This window comes from Tiliqua scincoides, chromosome 3 (assembly GCF_035046505.1).
Source record: "Tiliqua scincoides isolate rTilSci1 chromosome 3, rTilSci1.hap2, whole genome shotgun sequence".
Lineage (NCBI taxonomy): Eukaryota > Metazoa > Chordata > Lepidosauria > Squamata > Scincidae > Tiliqua > Tiliqua scincoides.
In genome coordinates, this window is record NC_089823.1 from 186,882,159 (window position 1) to 186,906,393 (window position 24,235).

The following is a 24,235-nucleotide window of genomic DNA, read 5'->3' on the forward strand; positions in this document are numbered from 1 at the left end:
CAAGATGATCAGAAAACTGGAAGGGAACTTAGAGGCCATCCAGTCCAACCCAATCCAGTGAAGGCAACTCCTGCAACATCCTTGACAGGTGGCCATCCAGTCTTTGCTTGAAAACGTCTTGCAAGGGAGAACCTACTATCGCATGAGGCAGAGAGTTCCAGAGCCAGACAGCTCTTACAGTTAGAACATTCTTCCTTCTACCAAAATCTACTTCCCTGTAGTTTCAACCCATTAATTCTAGTCCTCAGGAAGAGCCACAAAAAGCAATTTCTCTTCTTCTACATGACAGCCCTTTGGATACTAGAAGACAGCTATAATATCTTCCCTTCATCTTCTCTTCTCCGTGCTAAACACGTCAAGCTTTTTTTAACCATTCTGCATAGGACTTGGATTCCAGATTCCCTCACCATCTTCACTGTCCTTTGCTGAACCTGTTCCAGCTTATCAATGCCATCCTTAAAATGTGGCGCCCAAAGCTGGACATAATATTGCAAGTGAGATCTGACTAGTGCAGAACTATAACTTCTTGTGATCTGGACTCTTATGCCTCTGCTAACACAGCCCAGCATTACATTTACTTTGTTTGCAGCTGGATCATACAGCTGGCTTATGTTCATCTTGTGGACAACTAGAGATCCTTTACATATGTACTGCTACCTTGTCAGGTCTCCTCCATCCTGTAATTGTGCCTCAGATATTTTTTGCAACTGCGTGCAAGATTGTATGTTTGTCTCTCTTGAATTTCATTTCTCCTATTAAGGTAGGAAATGTGATGCCTGGTGAACCCTTGTACAGTTCTCATTGTTCTTTGGGGGGGGGAAGGGGGTGCTTGTGCAAGATAAATCCCCAGGGGATTGTACCCAAAGGCTTTACCCCCTTCATGGAATCTGCTGGAGGGCCGACCTGGCACCACAGCAACTTACCTGGGGCTATTCCTGGCCCTATAGAGGTTGCACTTGTCCTTCCAGCCTCCTCAGAAGTCCTCCCAGATGTAAGTGACCAGTATGACCCAGAAGTGCCTTCTAGTTGCATCTGGGAGATCCTCTGAAGTCCTCCAGCTGGAAGCTTGGCATCCATGGGTATTCAAATCCTCGGATGCCAATCCCATGGATGATGGCCCACTGTACACTGATGAAGGCACTTACCCACTCACGCACACACATGTTGTCTTCTTATCAATTTCAGCTACACTAGTCTTTTCAAAATAACTGCTCTGTCACCTGAAAATCACAGGTTTAATTCACTCAGTTGCAAGAAGCCCTTGGTAAGGCCAAATGAGACCTCATTATCCACTGCTGGCCAGCAGTCTTCTAGAATTGACTCACATATTGTGGAATACTGTGGCTAGGAATTGCTAGTTCACAACACCAGTATTTTAGACTAACCTTTTCACCTGTGGCCCTGAAAAATTATGAGTTGCCTGAGGTAGTGTGTAGGCTCACCTCCCTGCTGAATTTTAGAAAGCCCTGTCAGCAGGTAGTAGTGGTGCTCAGTTAACCCCGTTTTTGTTGTTTTGTTTTCAGTGATAATTCAGTTAGGCTGCAATCCTATATGCACCTTCCTGGGAATAAGCCCCATAGAACACAATGGGACTTACTTCTTGGTAGACTTGCATAAGTTTGTGCTGCTATTGAATTTGCAGCCCAATCATGGGCTGAAGCTGCCATAGGAATGTGTGTTCCACTGGTGGCAGCTGTTGAAAAACAGCCTTAAAGTGCCTTTTGAGTAGTGCACTGCTGGAACAACAGCAGGAGCCTTCCTGTGTGTGTTACCGGAGCACCAGCTGCCCACCAAGGAAGGTAAGATGGTGGGAGGGGGGTAGGGGGGTAACTGGGGAGGAAAGCGGGGATGGGGGAGAAATGGAAGGCAGGGAAACTGCAGGATGGCGTGGATTTGGTGGCGATGGTGTGTGCCAGATCCTATCCCCTCCTGAAGCCTCCTCCCTACCCTCTTTCTCTCCTTGGCTTACACTAGCAAAATAGCTAGCATAGGCCTAAGGAAACGCATTGTGGGTTGTGAAGTTTACGCAAATGTAAGGGGATTTAAATCCCCTTTCCCCTCCAAAACCTCCCAATCCTTCCCCCCCCCCTTGCTGGATACAACTCACCTGTTTTTGGCATGGCTGCACCAGTGAGGGTGGGGGAGAATCAGATTGTGTTGTCAGTCTTATAGTAGTTTTTTGTTATTCTTTATGTTGTTGTTATTGCGTGATTTATCTTTTTCATTATTGTGAACTGCCTTCAGTCTCTTGGGGAAACGGACTATAAATTGACAGCATAAAGAAGTCAATCTGAGATCTGCTTTCTTTCAATTTTGGTTAGGAACTGGCAGAAAAAAGTCCTCTTGTGCAGTCAGTCACAGCCAGATGTAGAAGTGGCCGCAATAAGTTTTAATCCTATGAACTGGCACCAGTTGTGTTTGTATAATGAGACCTCTATGACGATTTGGCATATTGAAAGGAACAATGAAGAGCACATCCTGAAGTCAAAGTAAGTACAGGTCCAACCTTGTTATACACTGATTTTTTATACACAGATGTGACTCAACATGATTGGCCACTGCAAATGAGAAGGAATGTGCTGATCCCTGGAGAAGGGCAAAAATGTATCCCCTTTTTAAAAAAAACAACACTGCTTTTCTTACTGTTGTAGAGAGACAGTCATACAAGTGATCATTCCATTCTTCAGCTGAGCCAGGCAAAGGTAGAGGGACCTTTGCCTTTCTAATTGCTGGCTGCCTCTCTATAACAGTAAGAAAAACCATTTTTGAACTACAATTGAAAAGAGATGTACTTTTTATTTTTTTAAAACTGCTTTTATTTAACACATGTTATGGTATTAGCAGGGAGTCCCAGAATCAAACCCCTGGGAATGTTGAGGCATGACCTTATTTCATTAGGAGCAATGGAGGGGCAAGAAACCTGGAAGTGGGACTTTATATCTATTTTTCCATTGTCTTTTATCCATGAATTTTTTTATCCACTAGGGCAGGGGTGCTCACACTTTTTTGGCTCAAGAGCTACTTTGAAACCCAGCAAGGCCCGGAGATCTACCAGGGGGGAAGGAAGCGTCTGACAGACACCCCCTTTAATGTATGGAGCCCCAGCTGGAGTCTAGTCAGTTTCGTCAGTTTTGTTGCTGCATGCCTGAAGAGCAGCTAAAAGTTTCAGTGTCAGTTTAGCTAAATATGTCAGTTTCGTCTAGTCACTAGACAAAACTGACCTATTAACAGTTTGGAGAGACAGGGCTCCGCGATCTACTCATTTTGCCTCGCGATCTACCGGTAGATCGTGATCCACCTATTGAGCACCCCTGCGCTAGTGGATAATGAGGGAATACCTGTACAGTTAATTCCAATGCAATCCTATATACACTAACCTCTGAACTCCATTGAGTTCAGTGAGGCTTACATCTGAGGAAACATGACTATGATTGTACTGTAAGAAAGTCAAAGACATTTCATTCATTATACAGTATTTTCTGACACCTCTCCCAAAAGAGAAAAAGAGTGTTTAGTAATGTTCAAAGAACGGAATGTATTTTCTGATTGGCTGTCAATTGACCAGGAAGCTACTATGTACCTCTCAATCCATATCTCAAGATGGAAAATACATGTATTCCATCCTGCACACAGTACAAAAACATGCTTTAAAATATGGCTTTGGTTTGAAAACAGGCATCCACATTTTTAAATTAATTCCTATTCTTCAACAGCTGCTCTTCTTTTTTCTGTGCCTTTTCGCTCATTGTTCCAGGCCAGTGAAGCTTCCTGCTGAAGATGGATCTATGCTGAGTGAACAAAATAATTTTTTCACTCACCCCAATGTCCATGATCCTTATTTTGGCCCCGTGTTGCCCAGTTCAGCCATTGCTGGTCTGGTAGGAGATGAAGCAGAAACATTTAGGGTGAGTCCTGCTATGTTTATAATTTCTTATCATTGCGAACTGCTCCATGATAATTCCATTGAGACAGGACTACAACATTTGTAGAGAAGATTAAATTAGCAAATGACAAAGAAGATTTCTGTGGGTGATGGCAGTCACTACCAACCAACAGTGAAAAGAAAACGTGGGATGCACTTTTTTTTCTTTCACTCTGCTTTCTGGTTTCCTTTGACAAAATACCTGGACAGATTGATGACAAGTATAACCTCAAGAGGGTAGAAAAGTTAAAGGAAACTCCTGAATGATCACTGTGATTTCTTAACATCATTTTAACTCCGGATCAGTTTGGCCAACCAGCCCCCAGTTCTAGATGGATGATTCAGCAGTAGTTAGACTTCATCAGAATAATTCAACATCACCCACACCCAGTGGAGACAGTCCTACAACAGGGAACAATGATCACAGCAAGGACACAATCTTATGCACTCTGGGAGTAAGCCCCACTGAACACAATGGGATTTACACCTGAGTAGACATGCATAGAATTGTGCTGCAAGTCAAGGAGGAACTAAAGCATTGCTTTGTCTTTTTCTTTTGTTTCTATGGTTGTCTGATTTCTTTAAGTGAGTATAGCATTCAGTGAACATAGGGAGAAAAGCAGGGGGAGAACACATAGTTGTAATTCTAGCATGCAAACAGCACAGAAGTGAACAGCTTAGTATAGGAATATAATATCAGATTCATTACCAGTTAATCCTGCATTAAAAATTATGTAGGTTTAGATCCTGCATGGAACCAACCAGAATTTAATTAAAAATGAAATTTGTGTGTATGTAGTTGACCTTTGAAATGTGTTGATTTTTCTTTAATCTTAGCCTAAAGATGATATTCAACTTTCTGTTCACCCGACTATCCACTGCTGGACCCCAACTTCTGACCTGTTTATGGGCTGCGAAGAAGGCTATTTTTTGAAAATTGGTGCAGACTCATTCAAGGCTAATGTTCTCCATCAAAAACTTTCCTCCGATGCTAGAGGTGAGGAGTTGTTTCAAACCAAATGTTGTCCCAAGCTTTTTCTGATCCATTGGAACCAGAACACCATGTACAGGGAGAAAGGGAGACAGGTTTCAGGTTCTATGTCAGGGGTGCCATATACAAGGCCCAGGGGCCAGATGTGGCCCGCAGAAACTTTTTATCTGGCCCTAAGCTGGTGAGCAATGCTGAGGTGTTACTGTTGAAAGAGCAGCCAACGTGAAAATCGGGCTCTCCCATATCTGGAAATATGATCAAAATTTGCATATTTTCTCTTGTCATTTGCAGCTAATGAATTCCTAAGTGAAAAAGTACTTATTTATGATCATTTAATGACATCACCTGTTTATGACCTGCCTAATGACATCACTTTCTGCCTAATGACATCACTTCTGCCCTTAGCAGGCATGATGAATGCTATTCGGCCCTCTGTATGAAATGAGTTTGACAACCCCTGCTCTATGTAATTCTTCTGCAGGAGCATGTATTGGTCTCACACACTGTGTATTGTTAGAGTCCAGGGGTGCTCACACTTTTTTGGCTCGAGAGCTACTTTGAAACCCAGCAAGGCCCAGAGATCTACCAGAGTTTTTTTTACAATGTTCGTACCATCATAACATATAACATTTATGTGTACAATGTATGTTGGTGTACCTTGCATAACCTCATGAGCCAATATTGCACAACACAACATAATTAACTATAAACATTTTTTGTAATTACTTGAGTTTACTTTGATGACTTGCACTGAAGTGAATCAGCCAAGGATGCATAGTCCAGACAGTAGCTGCTGACAGCCAGCCTCAAGCACACTTCCAAATGTTCATCAGTCATGGTGGAACTTGGACTTAATGTGGTGGTACTTGGACTTAATTATCTTGTACTTGGACATAAAGGTACTTGGACTTAATGATCTTCATGTAGGAAAAGGCTGACTCACATAAATAAGTGGAGCCCTTCCTGCCTCAGGTACTCTTATATCCCTGAGGGCCCTATTGCCTTCAAGTGGCTGCAGCTGTGCAGCACACTCTGCTGGATGCCCAGGCCTTACCCTTAAAGGGGCCATTGCTGACACTACATCTACCTCCTCACCAGATCTTCCTCAATTCCAATACGGGGGGGGGGGGAGCAGATCTCTATACAGACCAGTGCAAAAACGGGAAAGGTGTGGGGGAGGGAAGATCTCTATATAGACATCACAGCAAGACCAGTGCAAAACCCCTTGCACACAGAACCAACAGATGGAAGTTGGGGGGGGGGGCACATCTCCATACATACCAGTGCAAAAACAGGGGAAAGGTAAGTCAGCCCCAGTAGAGTCAATGAGGCTCACTCCCAGGGATGCGTGGACAGGAGAGAAGCCTGCCAGCGGCTTCCCTCTCCCCTGGGCTCCCTGGGCTCACTCCCTGGGCTCACAAGCCTGCCAGGGGCTCACTCCCAGGAATGTGTGGATGGGAGAGAAGCCTGCGATCGACTCATTTTGCCTTGTGATCGACTTATTGAGCACCCCTGTTATAGTCAAACGGGCCTGCACAGAATTTATGCCACAGGTACAAATCCCTTTGCTTAAAAAAAGTGACATTTAATGCCCTGATGTTGGAAGCATAATTATTATTATGAAAAGGAAAATAACAAGAACAAATGATAAAATCTCACTGTGTTTTTGCAAGTTAACTCCGAAAATACTGCAGAATAGAGCTCTCAATGTTGTATGAATCTCCCAGGGCTGAGTTGTAGGCAGACATCAAAGTGGAGCCAGGGGTTATCACTGCTGAAGAACAAAGCTAAAAACAAGAGTCAGTGTTGAACCACAAAATCAACAGCCCAATTCCACTTTACAGCAGCAGAACATAGTTCTGCTCTTGTAAATGAGAATGACGGCACACACAGCACACTGTCTGTGGCCATTTTGGGTCTGCCTCCACAAACAGTGACAGTACCAGAGGCAAGAAAGGAAAGCAAGTGGTGGGGGGCGTGGGTGGGCAGAACTGGGTGTGGAGGGCCAGGGGAGTTTTTGGACAGGGAGGGGCAGGTGGGAGATGGAACAGGGATTGATTCCAGCAGCACCAGTGTGTGCTGGATCCTAAGCTGCATCAAGGCAAAGCAGAGCATAAATATCATTAAATACATATATGCACTCATATGCATGTACGTACATTGAAATTGAATGTTACTTCCTATGACCAATGGAGGGCACCACAGTCTCAAGCTGTGTCCAATTATATGTAAGAAATTACCATGATATTTGTTGTCTAAACTAGCTTAGGAGTTCAGAAAATCATATTCAGATTTTACGTGGGAGATACTAATTAGGTTTATGTTATTGGGTGTATGTAATTTTAAGTATTTTAGCAGACCCAAACAGCCTACGGACAAACGCTGAAGAAGAAGAAAGAAAATGTAATTTTAAACATTTATTTCTTCTAATTCATACTACATTGATCTGAGCACAGTACAGTACTTGTATAGGCCACATCAGTCACATTCTCACTTCCTTTGCAGCAAACAGACGGACAACTTTTCGCTCAGTATCTCGAAGTACTGCAAGAACTGAAGGTATTTACTTTTTAATGCTAATCGTGCCAAAACACTAAATACACATTCTCAAAACACCTTGAAAAATTGATACAACTGAAAGGAAGAAGAAATTCCCTGATCCTTTGTAATAAAAAGAACACATGCACACATGTAAACACCCAAGCCTCCTTTGGAGGAGGTGAATTGGTTGGTGACAGCTGTGCCTTGGCAGTTAGTTGTTTGCCTACATATTTATTAGGGTAAGAGAACAGCAATTGTTTGAAACTAGACGTGGTGCTGAAAATGTAGGGCCAAACACATTATGTCAAGCCTGTCATGAGCATTGATAGACTCAACATTCCTTTTGAAAATAGAAGCAAGATCACACACACTCCTCCATAGATTAGATTAATGTTATTATTAATAAAGGTAAAGGTTCCCCCCCCCCAAGTTAAGCCTAGTCGTTTCCAACTGGGGCGGTGCTCATCTCCGTTTCTAAGCCAAAGAGTTGTCTGTAGACAATTTCCATGGTCATGTGGCCAGCATGACTAAACACCTAAGCACACGGAATGCTGTTACCTTCCCACTGAGTTGGTACCTATTTATCTACTTGCAGTTTTACATGCTTTTGAATTGCTCGGTTGGCAGGAGCTGGGACAAGCAATGGGAGCTCACCCCGCTGCGAGGATTTGAACTGCCAACCTTGTGGTTGACAGGCTCGTCAACTCGGTGCTTTAACCCACTGCACCCCACAACATTATTAACATTATTAATTATTTATTAATTATTATTAATAACATTATTAAATTATTAACATTATTATAGATTAACATTATTTTTAGACTTACCTTTGTGAAAGTGCTCTTGCTTTACAGGGTTGTTATAAGCCTATAGGTTTATAGTGACGAGCAGGCTGCCTCCTGGAAGCTTGACTGCTTCAAGATGTGATCAAGATTAACAAAAAGTGGAAATTAACTCCTCCTCCTGTCAATCTCAATCATATCTTTTGAAGCATTCAGGCTACTGGGAGGCAGCCCAATAAGCTTGTAAGTTGACAGTGACCCTGTAAAGCGAGAGCATTTTCACAAAGGTAAGCCTTGAAATAATGTTAATGGGTGTGCGGGGTGGGGCACGTAGCCCCCCACAATCCACAGATAATTGAAACTGCAGATACCAGATCCACAGATATGGGGGCCTGCCTGTATATTGCACTAAAGCAGTGTTGCTCAACATTTGTCCTCTGCCATACCACTTCGTATGATCCACCTATTCAAAGTACCACCAGAAGTAACTGCAATGACATCATTGCCACTTACTTCTGGATTGGGAGCCCAGATGTGAGTTGACAAACACCAGTAAGAGGCTCAGAGTGGACAGCTTTTCGAGCACGGAAAAGCATGCTTTGGAGCTCTGCCCACTGAGCCAAGCCTCCTACCGCTGTTTGTTGTGTCACGTTCCTGGTCTCACTGTAGGGTGGCAGGTGTCCAGGGGTCCTCTGAGTACCACCAGACATCACCTCAAGTACCACTAGTGGTACTCGTACTACTGGTTGAGAAATACTGCTCTAAAGAAAGTCTGGTGCAGGGCTTTTTCAGATATCTCTTTGGATAAGCCTTTAGTTCTAATAGAAGTACCAGTCCAATTGATACTGAAGTACTAGTTCAGTTGCTATCGAATGGCCTGTATGAGGTCATTTAATAACTATTGTTAATATTTTGATGATTCAAAGTCCTTTAGGTATGGTGCTCTTTGCCCTAGCTGATGGAGGCTCCTTCTGGCATAGTCTGCAAGCAAATAAGTAAGGGAGCCTGCAAGACAGAGTTAGCATTTCAGCAAGAAACCTGATATTTGACCGTATTCTATTTATGTTGTGTTTTTTTTAGATGGAAGAATGGAGTCTCAAAATGTGGTCCTGCTTTCCATGGCATTTCATAAGGATGGACTGTATGCAGCTGGAGATGTAAGGCAACACTGAATAGGACCATGTAGGCTAACTGTGAATAGCTGCTAAGAAGATGACCTGTGCTTAGTTTGGAAGCCCAGGATGTTTAGACAGCGACAGTGGCAGGGGAAGTGTTTCCACACACTGTATTTGTATCACTGAGCTCCTTTCCATGGAGAAGAGGTTGGTGTGGGGAGGCTGCAGAAGGCAGTGAATCCAATAGCAATAGCAAATACCGGATTCTATCCCTTTTTTTTCAAACCTCTTCACCCCCTTTGTTTCCTCGAACTGGTTCCATCCAAATCACTGGTGCAGGACCAAGAAGACCAGTTGCGGATCAGGAGGCTTATGAAGGGATTTAAATCCCCTTTCTCCTCTGAAGCCTCCAGATTCCCCCTCCCCCACTGGACACAGTACATTTGTTTTTGGTGCTAATGCACCGGTGGGGTGGAAGGATAGATTGAACTCTGAAGATCTATTGAATCATATGGGAATGCCAATTACAGTGAATGACAGAGTGCTAATTATACTTTTTTATGTTATTGTTTTGCCTAGGATGGTATTGTGCGTTGTTATAAAGTTAGAGGCACATCTTTTTTGATGGAAGACTGCTTGGAAGTGGAGGAGCCCATAACAACTCTCACCTTCTCCCCTGATTACATTTACCTATTAGTGGAAACGGCCAAGGTAAATTGTGCAAGGCAAAGTACTGTTAAGTGCGTTGCTATCTTAATTCATTTTTATAGGAGTACTTTCATGCATCACAAGCTCATACAGTATGGGGTCACCCATAGTCATTTAATTACATTATTTAATTTAATTACATGGAGGCTTAGTAAATGTGGCTTATGAACGTGATTAGATGGTGTCAGGTGGCTGAGTTTGTTCCTGACATTAATTTCTGCAAAGATGTGCCAGTGAAGAGGGAAATATGGAGTTCTTTGCTCTCAGGAAGTCATCCATTTTCTGTAGTTCGCACTGGGATTCTAGCCTTTGTTTTCTGGTGGTGCTTTCTACCTCTTTCAGGTTCACATTACGTCAGACAGGATTTAGTTACTGATGGCAGACTGAGCTGCCATTCAAGATTTCCAGTCAAAACAGTGTTCAAAAGTTAGGTAGCTTGGGAGTGCAGGCCAAATATTTCTGATCTCCTTGTACTTCTTGTGAAGAAATAGCTGTGGCAATTTTCTCATTATGCAATTTATATTAAAAGTTAATCAGAAAAACATAGTCATTGCATTTCAGTGGAACTGCATGTGGCTGCCGCAAAAACAAAGTACAGGAAGACCTCACTTAAAGTTGTTGATCGGTTCTTGGAACCTGTGACTTTAGATGAAAAGACATGTAATTAAACCTATTTTTAACATAGGTTAATTGATATACAGGTTGAGTATCCTGTACCCAGGATGCTTGGGATAGGAATTTTTTCTGGATTTCAGAATATGCAAAAAATGAACTACGTGCAGTGCAATCCTAACTTGTGCTGGAACAGGCAGGCCAGTGGGCCTGTGCTGTATGCAGCACACCTTTCAGCCACTAAGTGGCTCAACTCAGGGCAAGAGGAATCACTTCCCCTTACCCCAGGGAAAACCACTGCAGACCCAATGGGGCTACTTGAAACTGCGCCACCGAAATCGGTGCACAAATCCAAGCAACCCGGGGCTGGCCAAGACTGCCCGGGAACGGGATTAGGATCTGGCATAACCTCTGGATCCTGGCCCTGCCTCCCACTCCCCACCTGCTTGCCCCCAGGAATGCCTGCTGCCTGCCCTCCTGCCACCCCGGAATGCCTCCCTCCTGCATCCTCCCTGTCTCCTCCCCGCTCTCCCAGATGCCTGTGTCGGCCAAGAGCAGCCAGTACAAACTCACTGTCCCCAGGCCTGCGACAGCACAGGGAGGCTGGCACAAAAGTGCATCATGGCACTTTTGCGACACTTCTGGGTCAGCGCAAGGGACTTGCGTCGGCCTAACTTCAAGTTAGGATTGCGTCCTTACTGTATTAATTTAGTGAATCTAATTTTTGGTATGATGAAGTCAAATTTTCAATAGATCAAGCATCCCACCCCTTGCAAGGCCCCCCCCCCCAGCCACCTGTTCAGTTCCACCATGCGTTCTGCACAGCCTGAGACCAGAGATCGCAATGTGGCCAACTTCCTAGCACCTATCATGCTTCGCACTATGTTGGCTGACACGCAAAACAGTAAAAAGGTTTTTTAAAATGTCAGCGCACTAAAAACTTACGAATTTTGGGCTTGTTTCTCATTAATGTTAAAATGAAATGAGGTTGGACGAAAGGACGTTAAGTGAGGACTTCCTGTAGTTGGTATAAATGACAGTCACTTTGGTGTCCATTTAGCATTCTGCTGCCCATATTATTCATTTCTCATCATTCTGATTATGTCATCTCTCTCCAGTTCCTACACTGGCTTCCTATCTGCTCATGGATCCAGGAGACTTCCACAACTGCCCCCACCATGGAGTGCAGTGGTTGCCATTGTCACTGCTGCATCGGCGGGAAGGGGAAAATGGATAGGATTGGGCCCTAAGTTAATAGGTCTGGACCCTAAGGTCTGGGTCCTATCCTCTCATCTGTTGTAAAACACTATGGAAGCAGATGGCACCATAATAACAGTAATGTGTGTTAATACAGTGGGCTCTCGGTATCCAAGGGGATCTGTTCCAGGACCCCCTGCCGATACTAAAACCCACAAATAATGGAATCTGTGGGTCTCTGCCCTCTAATCCTGACAGTGAAATCTGTGGGGTCCCAAATCTGCAGATAAAGAGGGTCAACCTGTAGTTAATAGCACAACTCTATGTATGTTCACTTATAAGAAAGTCCTGTTTTGTTGCATGGAGGAGCTCCTAGGTAAGTATTATAGAATTGTACCGTAAAAATATGTATTGAATATTTCCTCTGCTCTTCTTGTAATGGATTCTCATTTTCTTTTGGCAGGGGTCACTCTTTGTCTTTAATCCTAATGACTATGAGGATGTTATCCAGTTAATGAATGCAAGTGAAGGCCAGTTCCTAGGAGCGGGTTTTCTTGATCCAGGAAATCAGTACTGTGTGGTAAGGAACTCTTTTTTTTTTTTTTTCTTAAATCACAGAAGAGAGATTTTTCAAAGTGATTGTCCATGATGCCATTTTATTTCACTCTCATGAAGGAGATTCCATTTCTCCACTTCTGTCTGGGACTTGAAACTTCATCATTTTTTGGTTTAATAATAAAAATAAACTTTATTTCTATCCCGCCCTTCTCCCTAAAGGGACCCAGGGCAGCTAACATTGTGTTGCTTTTTTTTTTTTTTAAGTCTAAAGAGCCGCCGTTGGGGACCAATTTGTTAGGACCAATCAAAATATCACAGAGTTGTAGGCAGCAAGCTTCATACTTGAAATTTGCTGCCACAAGATGTGGTGGCGGCAACTGGCTTGGATAGCTCTTAAAGAGGATTAGACAAATTCTTTAAAAACAATGGGATTGGTGGGTATTAATCATGACTATATGCTACCTTGTGAGTCAAATGCAGTATGCACCTGAATATCAGTTGCTGGGAACAACATTTGGCATCTAATGGCACAATCCTATGGCAGCTTTCCACCACTGGAACATGCGTTCTGGCAGTGTAATGAGCTTTCCAGGGTCACAAATGTGACATGTTGGAGCATGCAGCCTGGCCACTGCCACAAGCAGCAAGCAGACCAGGGACACCCCGGTGCCAAAAAGTGGGTGCAGGGGGCTGGAGGGAGGTGCAAACTGGATGGAATGGGGCAGGGAGGAGTGGAATAGGGGGGGAAATGGGGTGGGGAGGGGGCAGATCGGACCTGGGAAGAGGGTGGGTTTGGCGGCGGCATCTACTGAATCCTAACCTCCTTCCTGGGCATGATCTACTTTCATGGGTCCTCTCGGAGGCCAAAGCTCCCCCATAGGATGCACCATTTTGGTGTTGCTGAATTGCTGCATGGGGAGTAAGTTAGGATTGGGCTGCCCATAAACTTGTACAGTGTCAGGAGAGTACGCTGTTGTGCCAAGGAGCTAGTAAGCCAAATCACCAACCTGCTTTTTTTTTTTTTTTTGTGACAGTGACTCCCTTTTTTCTCTCAATTTACTTCACCTTTTCACTTTTATATTGCAGTCAGTAGCAGAAACAGGGGAGGTGCATGTTTGGCTGGTGGATGATGGAATTTGTATCAGCAAGCTATGTCTACATACCATGGTATGCCACAATAGAGACTGAGGTTGCAATTAATAAGGCATATTATTTTTTGTCCATTTATATAGTACCATCAACACAACTGAGCCTGAATAAAGAAATACCATTTTGAGATATGTGCCAATATTATCATTTCGCATAAGAAAATTATCCTGTAGGGTTTTTAGCACACAAAGTAAATATCTGGGGGTTTTTTTGTGTGTTTGTTTTTAATGGCAGCTTAATTGAAGCTGAGTGAAGTAAGAAATTTAAAACAGAGTAAGATTTTTTTATGGAAATGTTCACTTTTTGTTGTTTTTCATTGCATACTTTTAAGCTTTCCTGAAGCTCTTCCTTAAGCAAACGTATTAAGAGGAACATAAAATTTAGAACAGGATTATGCAAATGAAAGATGTTCTCATAATACATGCATGAGACTGAGCAAGATCCATATGAGATTAGGTGGGTTCTTTCTGCAAATTCCCGCAAAGAGAAATTGTCCTTGAGAAAATGCTAAAGCCTGTCATCCATCTTAAAATGCTTTCTCACACCATCTTGGCATGAAGTAATCCCATTTTGTTCATCTCCAAGGTCACTACAATGTGCTGCTCGCTGTCCTCTTACAGTGTGGCTGTGGGCAGTAAAAAGGGCCATGTCTACTTCCTAGATCTTACTACTGTGGAAACTCCTAGAGTGGTTCACCGGGTTCTCCTTTCTGAAGCTCCTCTTCGGTTTATGCAGTAAGTAGGCAGAGAGAGGAAGAGAAGGACACGGTTAACTAGCAACCCAAATTAAATATTTTAGAGTAAAACTGTCTTTATTCCTTCTTGTGCAATGGGCTTGTGAATGTATGGTATGGGGCCAAGAAGTTACAATTGCTCCCATACAGTTCCATACAACCACTAAGCTAAGAATTTATCCAATGCTTTGCTAATGGTGCAGATATTTCTGGCTAGAGCTGAATTCAAAACTTTGCATGCTACTGTGCAAATAATTGGGATCGATGTGACCATGAAGCATTGTATTGACTGCCATGTTTCAAGTTAGACAATGTATGTCCATTTTAACGTACCACATTTTTCTTTTCTCAAGCTATGAACAGAGCGGTCAGTTTCTCATAGCATCAACTGCTGAAGCATATATCTTTATTTTAGATGCCATGCCCACAAAATTATTTCAAGTCCTGGGATACGTAGGTAATATATGTTTGTAATATGATGCGCTCTCTCTCTCTCTCTGTGCATTATCTTTATTGTTATGTAGAACAAGATGCTCTCTCTCTCTCTCTCTCTCTCTCTCTGTTTAGGATCTTTAAGTGAGATTTTTTTTCTGTTTACATAGAAGTAATATCTCAGCAAGGGAATAATTGCATATGATGAGGCTCCATTTCTGATTTATTTAAGTTGGACTTGTATACCACAATACTAGCTGAAGGCTTGCAGCTATACTAATTAGAGACTCCTCCTCTTCACTTGTTCTGATTTGTGTTGTTTGACCTTCCCTTGGGATGCTTATATTGTACACCAGTGTTTCTCAAGTTTTGTCCTCCGTGTACCCCTTCACATGGTCCACCTATTCAAAGTACCACTGGAAGTAACTGGTGAGAACATCATCACCAGTTACTTCTGGGGTGGGATGCCAGGTGTGACACAACAAACACCAGTCAGAGGCTCAAGATGAATGGGAGGGCTTTTTCAAGTGTGTAAAAGCATGCTTTGGAGCTCTGCCTGCTGAGCCTCCTACCGCTGCTGGTTGCCTCGCATTCCTGGTCCCACTGCTGGGCGGCAGAGATCCTGTGAGTACCACCAGACAACTACTTGTACCTGAGAAACACTGTTGTACACTAACAGGAGGAAATATATTAATATAATACTATGCCTGATTTTAAACATTGATTTTTTTTTGTCATTTCAGCACTAGCCAGTGAGATTGTTGACCTTACAGTGTTCTATGATGTCGAGAAGGAGTTGACTGAAGTGATTGCACTCACCTGTCCACCAGAGATCAAAAGGGCAAGAGTGGAGATATTTAGTCTCCCTTCAAATATTATTTCAGGTAAAAATGACTTATTGTGGGAAGCACAGCTACTGTTATTTCCTGCACTAGTAATTTTTTAAAATCTACGTCTAATTTGATGTCTTCTGTCTGTGTCTATGAGTTCAGCTTAAGTATCTAAAATGTTACGTGGTCATACTGGGGGCCCTTTTGGGACAGAAAGGCAGGGTAGAAATTCTTATTGTCACAAAGGTGAGGGATATTATTTAGAAATTAAATATTATTTTAGATATGAAGGATGAATTATTTAAATAAGTTGCTGGGAGAATGGGGTGGCACGAGTCAGCAAATTTGGTAAGAACATGGAGTGGTCCAAATCCTTCATGGGGTCAAAGAGGAGATTGCGATAAAAATCAGCTAGCCATCACTGAGGTGTGCTTTCTGCTCCTGGCGTCTGCTGCCAAAGGTTCTGTCTCTCTGGACCAAATTGGACTGGCTAGCAACTTTGGTAATGTAGGATAGAACCTTAAGTAGAGTAGACTAGCTAGCTCTGTTATGTTTAACTGTAGTGGTGCTTACTGTTTCCCTGGTCATGCCCTTGTTTAGCTTACTGCCTTGGCACAGCGTGGCAGTGCTGCTGATGTACTGACTGTCTTCATTTTAATAAATATCTTTTACTCCAGATGGAGTGTGTGTGCTTACTGATTGGGTGCAGGAAACTTGCTCATGAGACCCAATTGGTTGGATGGAATACTGTTGTGAGTGGACACGGGCATTCCCTTGGGGCAAGCAGAGCCGGGTGGTATGGCTGCTTGTTCCCCAAGTCAGATCCTATCACCTCCCCCACACTTATATTATTATTTATTATCATTATTAACAGTATTTATATACCGCTTTTCAACGGAAAGTTCACAAAGTGGTTTACAGAGGAAATCGAACAAACAACTAATATAAATAAATATATGAATTAAATAGTGAGACCAAGAAGAAAAAGAAAGAAAAGGGAGGAAGCTTTTAACACCACATTGTTAAACACCACATTGTGTTCCTGGGTGGGGGTAGAGCGGGTAGTGGGAAGCCCCGGGGGTGGGCAGGTGGGGAGTGGGAGGCAGGAGGTGGGACTGCGATCCGGCAGTTATGCCAGATTCCAACCCCCATTCCCGGGGAGAACAGAGGGGCTCCAAGCTCAAGAAGTGGTGCAAGTCCTAGGAGACCCATAGGGACCAGTGACCCTTACCCAGGGGCAAGGGGAAAAGCTTCCCCTTGCCTCTGACTAAGCCGCTTTTGGCCACTTGTCCTGCGCTGGATACAGCACAAGCCTCTTGGCTTGCCTGTTCCAGTGCAGGATAGGATTGCACCCTGAATGACTTCTCGTGTGTTTGAATGGTCAGAGGACATACAAACTTTGTGACCGTCAGAACATCAGAGAAGTGATAGTAATTTTACATAGTGTTACTTTTATAGTGTCTGCTGGACACTGCTGGCAGTGCACTCAGTGTCTGCTGAAGATTTGTATGCTTAACTGACATCCAAGTCCTACAAGATGAGAGCAGCAATTTCTTGTTTCCCCTGGAAACTTTTAGCGCTGCTTCAGTAGATGGTGCTGCCTTCCTGTTGAATGTCATTTACTGATACTAGACATGACCTTCACTACTAATATTTCAAGGGGGGGATTACTGGCATGAAAATAACTACTGTCTCCCCCACCACCTGTTATTCTTTTTTTACAAACTGCAGATAATGAAGAATGTATCAATGAAAGAGGTATGTTGAATGACGTCGTCATTCAGAAACGCACATATGATTTGGACTATCCTCTTACTTCTGTGGTCAAGCGGAAGGACAACACACTGTATGGCTATGCTAGCCAGTCACCTTTTATCTGTAAATACCAGCTCACCTCAAAGGTATATCTGACCTATACCACAAGAAGACAGATACAAAACCTAAAATGAAATGAAGGCCATACAGAAAGCATTGCTTTCTGTAGCCCACATAGTATTCACTACAATAGACTAGCCATGACATTGTGGTGGATATTCTCTCCAAATCCCCTCCAGAAAGAGTCCAGATAATAAATACTGTCCGGAATATTAATTTGGTCTCCTAACTCTAGTGCACAGTGAGGCAGTCTCAGGGCCTGATCCAGTGCTGCCAGCACTGGCCCTCCACTGGTGCTGAGTGTTGCAAACATGTTGTGAGACACACCTGCGAGACTCACTGCTGGGTCTGCACTAGTGTTGGCTCAGCACCACTTTGTACTTAGACAGCACCGGCCATAGGACCATTGCATGCTGCCCGAAGCTCATCCCTTGCCTGGGGGATGAATTGAGTGGGGGCTGGGGAAGGCGTTCTGGGGCGGGGGGAAGGTGGGGCAGGGGGAGAGGGTGCGATGGGACAGGAGGACCTGGGGCTCCTTTGTGTCAGCTAAATAGCCGGTACAGACCTGAGTTCACCTTCAGGGGACAGATGTCCCCTTCCCCCAAAGAGCTGCTGGCAGCTGCCAGGTGAGCATTGAATGCAGTGGCAGCCATTTTGGCAGTCCTGCTGCTCTGGAATGTGGTTAGCTCAGAATTGGGCTGTTAGTCCCTGCTGTGGCACTCACACCGCAAGTGAGGCCCTCTACACTGGTTTACGAACTTTGCCTTATAGGTGGTGGGAGGATAACTGAGAGAGCTCTTTTTGTAAAAAATGAAGGTTCAGCAGGAACTGAACTTCTGTCACAGGCGTGTATGCACAGTGCAGTCAGGGAACCTGGAAATATTGAGAGCGTCACAGAGAGATGGAAGCTATGAAATTCTGGAAGCAATTGGTCTCATCTTTTCACTCAAAGTATTTCATTCCCTTATTGGCTAAATATCCCCAGTGGGTAGGCAACCAGAAGGCACCTTTGGAACAATTTTCTAGAAAAGCTGTTTATACATTTTAAATAATTAGAGGAACATACAGATCTTATCTTCAGCCCAGTCCAACTCAATGCAGCCATGAGAGTGGAGCATGCAGTATATCCTGCAGGGGGAGGGCATCCAGAGGCCTCCTCGAGGTAAAGGAACATTTGTTCCCTTACCCTGGGCAAACCTCTTTTGCTCTGATGGGTCTCCTTAGATCTGTGCCAGATATTTTGCTGACACAAGTCCAAAGAGAGTAAGGGAGAGGGAATAGGTTTAGGATCCTGGCAAACGCCAGTGTCCACCCTGCCCCTCCCCCATTTTGCCTCCTGTCCACCTCCTCTGCACCCAAAACTTGCCTGTTCCTCCCCTTCCCACCCCATTCCACCCACTCCCCCTGCCCAACCTTCCCTGCTGGAGGTAGCCGGATGCCTCTGGATGCCAGAGGCAGTGGGCCTCTGGCTCTGCCACCATTTGTGGCAGTGGCCCGAAAATGGCCACAAGGGGCACACTGAGTGCACTGCCATATGACAATTTATGACAGCAGAACTGCTTTTCACTGAGGTAAAGGGCTTTATAGCACTAGTTAGGATTTGGCTGTTTTATTTTCTTAATTATTTGGCATAAGTACCCTTAAATAATACCCCCCATGATATCTGTTATGTGCTGTACCTCCTCTGATTCACAGATAACCTGGAAAGACCTACCTGTCACTATATCAGAGAGGAGGATACCAAGCAGACAGTTTGGACATGCAGTCCTGCGTTTGTCACCTCATGGCAAATGGTTAGCGTCATTCGCTGAGAACGGACTATTATACATCCATGATGCTACCTCTTTGGTAATTTGATGTGTTCAGTCTGCTTGCATATTTTTCTTTCTTGCCTGTTCTGTTGTGATTGTATAATGCAAATGTACTGCTTGAAAATGATCAGAAGGAATTGGTACATAATCTAGACATATCAGGCATATGAATTTACAGCTGAAGCAAACAGAAAAAATTGGGTCGGGTGTCCCTTGTGCTATTTGGATACAACTTAGCTTAACAGCATGCTTTGCTGCAGATGTAATGCCCTAATCGTTTAACCATGGTTCAGAGCATCCATTTTCAACCACTGTGCTCCGGCATATTGGTGCACCGCAAATGGTTCACAGGTGTGCCCCAGGAATTTGGGGGAGGTTCATTTATTAGTCAGGCCATTGGGGGATGTGAGTTCCCCTTCTGCCATACGATGTGTCTTGTAAATTGTCAAAAAACTGATGGTGTGCCTTGACAATTCTAGCACCTTATCAATGTGCTGTGAGATGAAAATTGCTGGTTTAGGGAATAGGAGCAGGCTGTAGCATTATGTGCTCCCTCCCTGTCATGCACAAATTTCACCAACCCTTCTCCAGTAGCCTTAACCATGGTTAATAAAAGTTTGTCTGCCAGTCTTCACATTTATAAACAAGAATCATGCCCTCTTAAACTCATATACTCTTACTCTTACATACGTATACTCATATATACGTATGAGCACTTCAGAGTCCAGTTAGAATTAACCATCATCAGTATTAGTGCAGACAGCACCCTTAACCAAAGTCAAGGTTGTCAGGTAAATGCACATAAACACATATAACTAGTGAAACAATCTGATGAAATAGGTCTTTCATATTTCCACAGATAGAAGAGTTTCATGCATCACTCCATCATCTACCACAGTCATCAATGTGGGATTCTCAGTCATGACCTTGCTCTTTAAACTATACTAACATGGAGCTTTGCATTAACATAGTCAAAACAGTTTCATTTTTAAAAATGCTTAGCATTTGTGTGGTGTTTTCTGAGCATGCATAGCACTTCACATGTATTATATGCCTGTAATCCTTACAACAACTCTATAAGGTAAGTATCATTTCCCCGTAATTAAAAGTGTTTGAAAAGGGTGTTATTTGTTTTACTTAGAAGTACGCCCATTTTGTTAAGTAAGACTCAGAGCCCAATCTGTTCCGCCAACCACAGTCGCAAATGTGCCGTAAGGCACATTCGCGGGGCTCACCGCCAGGCTTCCACTGGTGCTGGGCTAGCGCAGGGAGGTCACCCTTGTTCCGCAGCTTGGCGGTCTCCCGGACCGCCAAGCTGCAGAACGGCGGGCGGGGGCATGGAGGAGGCATTCTGGGGAGGGGGGAGGGCGGTGGGGACGGGGAGGAGGCATGCTGAGGGGCGGGTGGGAGGCGTGCAGGGCAGGCGGGAGGAGGCTCCGCGGAGCCAAGCCCTGCAGGATCCAGGGCACTCGGGTAGGGTGGTACCTTTTGGTTGGCAGTAAATTGAGTAGCCCCATTGCGGGGCTACTTCCCTTACTCGGGGAAAGGGGACGAACGTCCCCTTCTCCCAAGCAGCCATGGGAAGCGCAGGATTCAGCGGCAGCCCTTCTCCATGCCACCGAGCCTGGGTGCTGTGGGCATCTCAGGATTGGGCTACCTGGCTATAGTCCTATCATACCGGAAACAAATACCTCAACCCATAATGAAGTGGCCACACACAATGTATTTATCTTGTTTTTCTACTACTGACCTGTCCAGGTTCCTCCTTGAGATGGGCTTCAAACTGTAGCAACTGTAGATAATTTGGGCCAGTGCAGATGTCATGTTCCCAATCACCACAGTCAAGAGACTGAGAGCAGGCTGCAGAACCTCACAAACTCTCTCTCCAGCCCTTCCCTTCTCCATTGTGAATTTCTGAGCCTGTAGGTTCAAGTTATTTTTTTTCTCTTCCTCTGTCTCTCAAAGGATGTTCTAACTCGAGAACATTGCCATTCGTATCATGGACGGGGAATCAGATCGTTGGCGTTCTCACTGGATGGCCAGTTTATACTTGCCACTGGCATGCAGGATGGAACCCTTGTTTGTCTGAAATGGAAGTATGTATGAATTGAAGGGTGCCTCTGTCATAAAATCCTTATGCTAGGACAGATTTACAGCATGAATATATCAAACAGTTTTGTATCACCTGAAAGACTACCAAATTCTCATTATGCATGAAGCATAATCCTCCATTTATAGGTATATTTTCCTGGGAGCAAGTCCCAGTGAGCAGAATGGGACCTGCATCTGAGTAAGCAGACATAGTATTGTGTTCTAAGGAGTTAACTGCACATTGGTGTGTAGTTATAATCTTAAATTTACTCTTGTGTAGCAGGTATGCAGGACTGCAATTTGGATTGAGACAATAGTACAGAGGTAAGGAGAGTTTAACCTTTTTGTCCATACTGTTTTCCTACTGGAAACCACTTCTGTGAAAGGGTTGTTTAATCCTAAAGGTGCCACTTGCTACATCAAATTGGGAAGGTGGGCAGCAGCTTGGAATAAGGACAGCTATTACAGGTGGGGACTCTGGTCTTCTTCAGAGATCTCAGGTGGAGCTGAGTCTGGCTCAATGTGGGTCCAGGGGACCCCCGTTGAGCCAGATCCTTGGATGAAAAATCCACAAATAAACAGGCTCCACCTGTATAGAGAAAAGCATGTGTTATTATTATCATTCATCATGATGATTTAAAAAGATATAAAAGTTTAAACTGTGTTTCCTGAATATGATGTAAATAATAAGGAATTGCTATGGTGTCACTGACCAAAAGAAGATTCAAAAAGTCTACACTGCTCACTAGTCACTCAGTATAAGAAACCTTAATGGGAAGCTGGAAACTACTGTTCCTCCAGGGCTGGCTGATATTAAGACAGCTGTAAATTACACTCTGGTAGCACATACTACTGAAGTGCCAGTGGGAAGGCTGGAGCCTTCCTGTGTGTGTCATTGCTGGCTGCCCACTAGAGAAGGTCCAAAGAGATACTGGATCAGGTCCAAGGAAACCCGTTGTGTGATGGGAGGCTTACAGGGGGGAAAGGGGATTTAAATTCCTTTTCCCTTTCAAAGCCTCCTGTTCCGCCAACCCACCTCCTCTCGGCTGGTTAAGGTGTGCACTTTTTCAACACAGCTCCACTGGTGAGGGAGGATAGGTTTGGGCCAGTAGTCTTTCTGCATCTGCAGCTCTTACCTTTTCTGTTCTATTAGTAGTTTAACATCCCTAGTTATGGTCTGCTTTCCCACTGATCTCTCCTTGACAATCAGTCTGCGGGTCTGGTGCCTGATAGATTCTTAATTTTGACTGAATGCATGACATTTGTCTTGTGAAATTTCCTATAATGTTCTGCATCCTGCATCAATTTAATAAACATCTATAGAATTTCTGGGGGGGAAAAATAATGATTTCTGTAGGCATAAGGGAGGGGATTAAATTTCAGAATTCTTACTTGTTTACATTGGTCATACTGACTATAGTTCAAAACTAAGTGTTACCTTTTTATTAGCAAAAATGTTAATTTTTAGGCATTATTTGACTCAGATTCTCAACTTCTACACTCAGACATCATGGTGTGTGTCAGGGCTTTCCCCCCAGAAATCCCAACAGACTGTACTTTTAAATATTCAACAGCCATTAAAAACATTTCTTTGTTGCTGCGTAATCTATTGGTGAGTGGTAGGACCCTTCTCTCCCCCCCCAAATTTGATTGGTCAGGGCTGTAATTCTGCACATACTTACTTCTGAATAAATACATTGCGCTGGGAAAAACCTTTGATCAGCTTACTATCATGGCCATACAATCATTTTTTCCAATTTCTTTCTCTCTGTTTTTCTTTTTCCCCCAGGAAGATTGGAGAGCGCAAACTGAAGGATGCAATCGACTTTGGGAATTATCTTCTTAACAACCTTAACACCCATATATCCCAAGAAAACAGTTGTTTGAAGCACATGCTAGAATGGGCAATGACTTCTGGATCTGTATTTGACTCCTCCATTGAAAGTTCTTCTCAGGTTTTGCAGTTTTTAAACCTATCAGATTGGATAAAGAAGTGTTGAAAAGTAGAAATTGATCAGTAATTTGTTGTGATGGATATTTCTCTTGGATAGTTTTTATTTAGTAGTTTTTCATATCTGGACTAATAGCCCAATCCTATTCCTGTGGTGCAGCTCCTAGCCATTCAGTGTGGGGAGCTGAATCAGTGAATTAAACTCACCAAGCTGTGTTAGTGCTGAATCACCTAGTTGAACTATTTGACAGAAAGCTTGTGATTGAGGTGTCCTTTGTTAATCCATTCAGTTTCATCTGAAGACCTTTGTTGATTCTATTGCAATCCTGCTCTAAGTTCGGGCAAATCACCAAGTTAATAGAGAGTAAACTGGATTCAGGGTTGAGAACCCAGAAGGGAGTGTCTTCACTCTCTCAAGTCCTTATGGAGAGTGAGGCCCTGGGAAGCTAGGGACTGCTGGGCATGGAAAAACAACTGGGCCAGGTAGGCATTGTTCATCTTGAGATTCCCAGGTCAGGAACCATAGAGAGCACCATACCTTGCCTTAAAAAACTATTTTTATTTTTTATTTTTAGATAAGTTTCAAGAAGTCATCAAGTATTGAACTGGTAGAGGAAGATGAATACTTCAAACTGACTCAGGGAAAATCTGTTGAAATTACATGGTTAGATGAGAAAGTACAAAAGGTATATTGTGTTTTCAGATAGCAACTCAATTTTTTTTTGTTCGTGCTGCTCTGTGAAAAAAACCTATTTGTAAAGCCAGTGTTAAAAAGGAGGACAAGCTGATCAGGAGTGAAAGTCAAGCAATTTAGACTATGTCTGTGCCAATTACTCCCTTTTCTGCAGTGCTTGTGTGAGGCTGCCCCAATTACTTTGCTACCCATACAGAGCACCCCACATCACCTCTTGCTTTCCCTAGTCTGCCACCTGAGGTG

General features: G+C 43.6%; 1 protein-coding gene across 1 annotated transcript in view; it reads left to right on the forward strand.

Annotated features, from left to right (window-relative positions):
- Positions 1-24,235, forward strand: part of CFAP43 (cilia and flagella associated protein 43) — a 60,312-nt gene that overhangs the window by 6,115 nt on the left and 29,962 nt on the right. Inside the window, exons 4-19 of the mRNA XM_066621136.1 lie at positions 2,322-2,489; positions 3,755-3,905; positions 4,760-4,919; positions 7,419-7,472; positions 9,317-9,393; positions 9,931-10,062; positions 12,332-12,448; positions 13,513-13,593; positions 14,161-14,309; positions 14,662-14,765; positions 15,484-15,624; positions 17,302-17,471; positions 19,141-19,293; positions 21,222-21,352; positions 23,137-23,310; positions 23,879-23,984. Coding sequence (XP_066477233.1) covers positions 2,322-2,489; positions 3,755-3,905; positions 4,760-4,919; positions 7,419-7,472; positions 9,317-9,393; positions 9,931-10,062; positions 12,332-12,448; positions 13,513-13,593; positions 14,161-14,309; positions 14,662-14,765; positions 15,484-15,624; positions 17,302-17,471; positions 19,141-19,293; positions 21,222-21,352; positions 23,137-23,310; positions 23,879-23,984 — 2,068 coding nt within the window. The remainder of the gene's footprint in view (positions 1-2,321; positions 2,490-3,754; positions 3,906-4,759; positions 4,920-7,418; positions 7,473-9,316; positions 9,394-9,930; positions 10,063-12,331; positions 12,449-13,512; positions 13,594-14,160; positions 14,310-14,661; positions 14,766-15,483; positions 15,625-17,301; positions 17,472-19,140; positions 19,294-21,221; positions 21,353-23,136; positions 23,311-23,878; positions 23,985-24,235) is intronic.